Source organism: Micromesistius poutassou, assembly GCF_964030765.1.
Source record: "Micromesistius poutassou genome assembly, contig: SCAFFOLD_6658, whole genome shotgun sequence".
Classification (NCBI taxonomy): domain Eukaryota; kingdom Metazoa; phylum Chordata; class Actinopteri; order Gadiformes; family Gadidae; genus Micromesistius; species Micromesistius poutassou.
The window spans coordinates 687-8,225 of NW_028180082.1; the positions used below are offsets into that span (position 1 = coordinate 687).

Below are 7,539 nucleotides of genomic sequence, written 5' to 3' on the forward strand. Positions count from 1 at the left end.
AACAGATTAAATACGCTACCAAACACATAAGGTAGCACTTTTTGATAGGGTAGCATGATTCTATAGACTCTGATACTGTAATATAACGTCTTTATTGGAGAGTTAAGGGGTACAGTATGTATATTTTACACCAATACTACACCGCGGATCAATAGTGCCGTCATGCGCATGTGCAGAACCACTAGGTAGCAAAATCTGACAAGGGGGCAGAAATTGGCAGAACACCGGCGTCTGCCGTGTGATTTATATTATTTTTTTTTAAAGGATGTGAAGTGTAGCGGGAACTGGATGTGGGCAGCCAAGCTGCCCGGGGAAGGCTCCGCGCTGTGGGACGCCTGCCAGGCCATGTGTCGGGTCATGGCCCAGCTGGGGGTGGCCGTCGACGGAGGCAAGGATTCTCTCAGCATGGCCGCCAGGGTCGGCAAGGAGACCGTCAAAGCGCCCGGTAGGAGGTCCTTGTGTGTGTGTGTGTGTGTGTGTGTGTGTGTGTGTGTGTGTGTGTGTGTGTGTGTGTGTGTGTGTGTGTGTGTGTGTGTGTGTGTGTGTGTGTGTGTGTGGTTTGATCTGTATGTATGGAGAGCAAGTGTATGGAAAGGCTTTTTTATCTCAGAGGTAGGGATGGGGATCGTTAATATTTATTGATATTGATACCTTTATCGATACTCCTTATCGATCCGAGTCTTTATCGATACCACTATCGATACTTTTTTATTGCTTAACAAGTGAGCATAACAAAAACGTTTATAGCCTTCATGTTTTTAGTGATTAGGAAAATATTTAGGAAATAAATAATTGTATTTTAAATTAAATGTCATTTTTAATAAATATTGGCATCAGTAGTTTAATTATATATTCTAAAATGATTAGAGAACTATACAACTGTATTACTCATGTTTCTCGCCAAAAACTCAATTTCCCTTTTCTTTACGTTACACTTGAACGCATCATGATAACCTAATAGTCGTTTTACTGAGCCAACCTGAACACATCATCACGCAGCACGTCTGCAACTTTATTTACTTTTCAAGCTAACTAGCTTGTATGCTGCCGATTACAACACGGATTTCACAATTGGATTACTATTATATATTAGTATATATATTATATACTACTATATATATATATACTATAGATTGATTAGATTTAAGTGCCGTGACGCGACTCGAGGGACACACAATTACGTTGTGTGACTCAACAAAGCTTATCGTCGTTATATATTGTAAAAAAGGGGCGCGGCATTAGCTCAGGAGGTAGAGCGGGTTGAGCTGGTAACCGCAAGGTTGCTGGTTCGATCCCCCGGCTCCTCCTCCCTAGCTGAGTGTCGTCGTCGTGTCCCTGAGCGAGACGTCGCCCTCACCCTGACTGCTCCTGACCCGCTGGCTGGCTGTCGCCCTGCGTGGTCAACGCCGCCGTCGGTGTGTGAATGTGTGCATGAATGGGTGAATGTCAGCCAACACTGTAAAGCTCTTTGGATAAAAGCGCGATACAACCGATTACAACACGGATTTCACAATTGGATTACTATTATATATATTATATACTACTATATATATATATACTATAGATTGATTAGATTTAAGTGCCGTGACGCGACTCGAGGGACACACAATTACGTTACAAAAAAAACGACGAGACTCGATAGTGGTATCGATAAGCCCAAACGTTATTGATTTTCGGGTTTTGAAAAAAGTGGAACCGGGTCCTTGATAGAACCGGGTTTCGATCCCCATCTACCCCTACTCAGAGGTCTCTCTACTGTTTCTATTGCTGCAGGGCTCTGGTCATCTCCGTGTACGCCGTGTGTCCGGACATCACGGCCACGGTCACCCCCGATCTAGAGGACCCAGAGGGTAAAGGTTAGCCTCTCTCGCTCGCTGCCCTATCTCTTGGCTTTTTTTTCTGTCTGTCTCTGTCTGGAGTTTTTTTTTCTGCACTCTATTCTCGTTGTCTGTCTGTCTGTCTGTCTGTCTGTCTGTCTCTCTCTCTCTCTCTCTCTCTCTCTCTCTCTCTCTCTCTCTCTCTCTCTCTCTCTCTCTCTCTCTCTCTCCCCCCCCCCCTCCATGCAGTAAATGGATGGTCATGTACAAATTGGACAATGGATTTGCACCCTTGTTTCCCCACGCCGCACTAACCCCTGATCCTGTGGCTCCAGGCGTCCTGCTGTGGGTGCCCGTCATGGACGGCCGGCATCGTGTGGGGGCTCCGCCCTGGCTCAGTGCTACAGCCAGCTGGGGGACTGCTCCCCCGACCTGGACCAGCCCGAGCTTCTCTCCGCCTGCTTCAACGTCACACAGACGCTGATTCAAGGTCAGCAAAGGGGGGGGGGGGGGGGGTCACAAGGTCACTGCTGCTCAAGTCGGTCCATTTTACGACTTGTATAGTCGTCGTTCATAGTCGGTTTAAAATGAGCAGCCTGGACGATGTTTATAAGATGGAATAGTTACTGCACATGATTGGGCTTGTATGTATGTATGTATGTATGTATGTTAGGGGTGTAACGATACACTAAAGTCACGGTTCGCTACGTACCTCGGTTTTTACGTCACGGTTCGGTATGTTTTTCGGTACAGCAGTTTTTATTATTTCGTTAAACAATTTGATTTTGATTTGATTTATTCAATTGTATCAAACAAATGCCTTACACAAATGAAAAGACATCAAATACAATTGAGGATAAAAACACAATAAAGTCACAACACAAAACATCAGGACAAGACAAGACAAGACAACACAGTCACAGAGTGTGTGATAATCAATAAAAACTTAATTCTAAAAAAATAATAATAATAAATTTAGACCTGTACCGAAATATTTAGGTTCGAATATGCGTATCGTTACACCCCTAATGTATGTATGCATGTTCGCTTGGTTCCCATTTCTTCAATTATCTCCCCGCCTCCTAACGATCACCCCCCCCCCAGCTGGTGACGGCGGTCTCAGAGTGCAGCTGATTGGTGGATTTCCTTCTGTTAATTAATTAATTAATTAATTAATTTTGTGGCAGATCGTCTTCTGAGCGCGGGGCATGACATCAGCGACGGGGGACTTATCACCTGTCTGTTGGAGATGGCGTTCGCCGGGAACCGCGGCGTGGAGGTGGACTTTGCCTCGGGTGGCGTCCCAGGTGGGTGTGTGGGTGTTCCCCAAGAGGGGCGGCGTGTTTTTCACTCCCAACCCGTTTTCTGTTGCGCTCTGCAGCAGGCGCAAAAAAAATAATTATAAATATATATATATATATATATATATAAAATGTTTTTATTAACATTCCCATTATTAACTTATTTGCATCGAGACAGAATCGTTCTAGAGAGAAGCGCGATGCATCGAAGAATGGATTGTTCTTCCCCGCCCTAGTGTCTAAAAGGGATGTGAATAGCTCAAATTTTTCATGGTCGAATAATCAGTGGGTGGTATGAACGAATAATCGATTATTCAAAGTGTGCCGACATTCACAAAGGCAGCCATGGATCATCGGCAAGAAATCACTTAAAGACCGGGTAAACCAAGAATAATTATGGGTTTTGAGTTTATAATACCACAGGAAAATATATTATTAACCACCCTGCCAAATTTGAAGGACTAAAAAAATCGCGAAGTATATAAAATTATGCTTCAAAGTTGATGAAAAATGAGCAGTAATCCCTGGCTCAGGACGGTGGGGGCGTGTGCGCTGCAGGCCAGGAAACCACGCCCATCACCGGAGAGCCAACTGCAAACTGACAATTCAAACCAGACTCGTGAGCGGTAAAACCATAGACGGGTGAAACCACAGAATGCTAGTGCGCGGTTAATGTATTTATACCTAGAGGGCAGCAGGGGGCGGGTTTATGTGAGTATGATCGCTTTACGTAAAGCGGTCATCGATGTAGACCCGCCCATTTTAAACCTGCACACAGAACATTCTCTGAGGCCTAGCTCCTCAAGGAAATGATGAATGGGAAAAATATTTTTTACATGTTTTGAGGGACACATTTAAGGCCTAATTAATATGATAAGAAGAAAAATACTGAATTTGGTTTACCCGGTCTTTAATATCTTAAACGCAAAAAAAAAAAACTTTAACAGTGATCAGTGTTTGTGTTGTATGCATATATATTAACATTTATGCTTGTGTATTGTGTATATTGTTTTTCTGTACATGATTAATAATAATAAAAAAAAACTAACAGTGCTACAGAACCAACATTAGTTCCGTCCGTTAATTCTTGTTTATTTGAAAAAAAATTGAAAAATTATTTGAAAAAAATGTTGGGTCCAAATGTTAAAAATCGTCTTTGACCTTCGGGAAGGAATAATGGAACATTCTGACCCATGGCGAGTGTCTTAACCTGGGTGTGCTCTCTGTAGGCCTGGAGCTGCTGTTCAGCGAGGAGCTGGGTCTGGTCCTGGAGGTGTCTCAGGACGACCTGCAGGCCGTGAGCCAGCGGTACTCCGCCGCTGGGCTCCACTGCCACCGCATCGGCAGAACCTGTGGTTTCGGACCAGAAGCTAAAGTAGGATTTATTTATTTATTTATTTATTTATTTATTTATTTTTAGGACCTCAACATCAAGGCTCGAGCGTTGAGATGGAAAGAAACGTGAACGAAAAAAAAAAACGAACGTCACGATTTCCTGCTTCTTTTTGCCGCCTCTCAGGTCAGCGTCCGTGTCGACGGAGAGGAGGTTCTGAACGACAAGCTTCCGGCGCTCCGAGCCTTGTGGGAAGAGACGAGTTTCCAGCTGGAGCGTCTGCAGACCAATGAGCTCTGCGCTCGGCAAGAGGAGGAGGGGCTCCGCGTGCGGACACAGCCCTTCTTCAAACTGAACTTTGACCCCTCTGAAGGGCCGAGCGTCAGCCACCTCTGTAAGGTTTCACTTGCGCTTCAAACATCATTCCAGTCGGGCAAAAATGTCAACACAGTTTCACATTGTGTGTGTGTGTGTGTGTGTGTGTGTGTGTGTGTGTGTGTGTGTGTGTGTGTGTGTGTGTGTGTGTGTGTGTGTGTGTGTGTGTGTGTGTGTGTGTGTGTGTGTGTGTGTGTGTGTGTGTGTGTCCCCAGGTCAGCCCCGGGTGGCAGTGGTCCGAGAGGAAGGCAGTAATGGAGACCGAGAAATGGCCGTGTCTCTGCATATGGCGGGCTTTGAGGTAGACCCACCACAGATGCAGCACTTTGAGCGTCTGCTACTTGCCTAATGTGCGGTATTTGGGGTAAATGGGGCTGATGCTGGTCCTAATGCACGTTTTTGGTTTTAGTTTTGGCTGTGTATTATATTGTGTTTTGATATTTCAGAGGCTCTGTAAGCAAGTCTGAACTTCAGTAACCTAACTGCCCATAGGGGACAGACGGAGGTTCAGTTCAATCTCATCTCTTTGTCTCCTGTTCTCTCTCTCTCTTTCTCTTTCTCACTTTCTTCCTATTTCTGTCTCTCTCTCTCTCTTTGTCTCTGTGTCTCTCATGCTCCCTCTCTCTCTGTCTCTCTCTCTCTTTGTCTCTGTGTCTCTCATGCTCCCTCTCTCTCTGTCTCTCTCTCTCTTTGTCTCTGTGTCTCTCATGCTCCCTCTCTCTCTGTCTCTCTCTCTCTTTGTCTCTGTGTCTCTCATGCTCCCTCTCTCTCTGTCTCTCTCTCTCTTTGTCTCTGTGTCTCTCATGCTCCCTCTCTCTCTGTCTCTCTCTCTCTTTGTCTCTGTGTCTCTCATGCTCCCTCTCTCTCTGTCTCTCTCTCTCTTTGTCTCTGTGTCTCTCATGCTCCCTCTCTCTCTGTCTCTCTCTCTCTCTTTGTCTCTGTCTCTCATGCTCCCTCTCTCTCTGTCTCTCTCTCTCTTTGTCTCTGTGTCTCTCATGCTCCCTCTCTCTCTGTCTCTCTCTCTCTTTGTCTCTGTCTCTCATGCTCCCTCTCTCTCTGTCTCTCTCTCTCTTTGTCTCTGTCTCTCATGCTCCCTCTCTCTCTGTCTGTATCTCTCTCTGAGAGAGACAGGCACCACCATCCGTCCCAAAGGGGACGGACGGACGGCGGTTCGGTTCAATCTCCTCTCAGCGCAGCGGCCTTTGGTTGTTTGCAGGTGTGGGACGTGAACATGCAGGACCTGTGTTCCGGCTCCCTGAGCCTGGAGCCCTTCAAAGCCGTGGTGTTTGTCGGCGGGTTCAGCTACGCCGACGTCTTGGGCTCGGCCAAAGGTAAAGACGGCATACGGAGGCCCCACACGCACCCACACACACACCCACACACGCACCCACACACACACCCACACACGCACCCACACACGCACCCACACACGCACCACACACGTACGCACGCACGCACGCACCCACACACGCACCCACACAGAAATGGTTCGAGTAGGACCCCCGCTAACGTCTGACGTGTGACCCCCCCCCCCCAGGCTGGGCCGCCACGGTGGCCTACAACCCGCGGGCCAAGGCGGAGTTTGAGCGGTTCCGCGGCCGGGCGGACACGCTGAGCCTCGGGTGTGCAACGGCTTGCCAGCTGCTCGCCCTGCTGGGCTGGGGTCGGCGAGGGGCGAGACGGGACAGGTGAGGCCGCCGAAAGAGGAACGTGTGTGTGTGTGTGTGTGTGTGTGTGTGTGTGTGTGTGTGTGTGTGTGTGTGTGTGTGTGTGTGTGTGTGTGTGTGTGGTGTGTGTGTGTGTGTGTGTGTGTGTGTGTGTGTGTGTGTGTGTGTGTGTGTGTGTGTTATATGCTACACGTGAACCTCCTAAGACGGCGCAATTAGCTTGGTTCGCTGTCTTCGGGGGGATATTGGGATAATATCCCCGAGATTGAGATCTCAAACTGGGGATATTGTTTCATCGCGCGTGACGGTCGTCTCGTCGTCGCCAATAAAAACAAATAAACCGCTAATAAAAAAACAAATAAATCCCGGCAGACAGTGCTGTCTTGTTTACTTTTGGAGTGTTCACGTGTGGTACATATAAAACAATGGTTCACCTCAGGCTCCCTGAATAGTGGAGAACGGCCCTCTGGGGGGGGGGGGGGGCGGGGGGCTGTCGAAAGACCTTTGGTGCCGGGGGGCTATTCCCCTCTAGTCACGGAGCCTTCGGCGAATAATTGTTAAATATATTAAGTTTTATAACAGCCGGTGTACGGATTTCACATTTAAATGCGTTAGTCTTGTGGTTCAGTTATTTTTTTGTCGTTCCCTCAGGCGCCGAGGTGGTGCTGACCCACAACGCCTTGGGGAGGGTTCGAGTCCCGCTTCGTCAGCGTGGGGATCAGAGCCTCGCCCTCCGTCTGGCTGAAGGGCATGGAGGGGTCCGCCCTGGGAGTCTGGGTCGCCCACGGCGAAGGTTAGCGCGCACACCGCCGTCCGTTCATTCTGCACCCTGCAGAGACGAGTCAGCAGGAGGACGGCTCCCCTCTGGTGCTCTTAAGGCGGTGGTTCTCAAAAAGGGGGGGGTACGTGAAGGCACTCCAGGGGTACGGGAGATTTATAAAATATACACTTTTTTTAAAAAGTACCATCCATGCAAAACTCCTTTTTAAAAATAATTATTTAATAAATATTTCAGGAAGTTCATAAAATGAATTATACATTCAGTA

General features: G+C 47.5%; 1 protein-coding gene across 1 annotated transcript; it reads left to right on the forward strand.

Annotated features, from left to right (window-relative positions):
- The first annotated feature begins 267 nt into the window (after nucleotides 1-267).
- Nucleotides 268-7,306, forward strand: pfas (phosphoribosylformylglycinamidine synthase). The gene is given in 13 exon segments (XM_084489370.1): nucleotides 268-445; nucleotides 1,773-1,856; nucleotides 2,153-2,191; nucleotides 2,194-2,307; nucleotides 3,005-3,124; nucleotides 4,348-4,493; nucleotides 4,638-4,845; nucleotides 5,042-5,127; nucleotides 6,043-6,157; nucleotides 6,364-6,488; nucleotides 6,490-6,514; nucleotides 7,145-7,182; nucleotides 7,184-7,306. Coding segments are annotated over 13 exon segments (1,365 nt in total). The 5' UTR covers nucleotides 268-288; the 3' UTR covers nucleotides 7,292-7,306.
- Nucleotides 7,307-7,539: the final 233 nt, after the last annotated feature.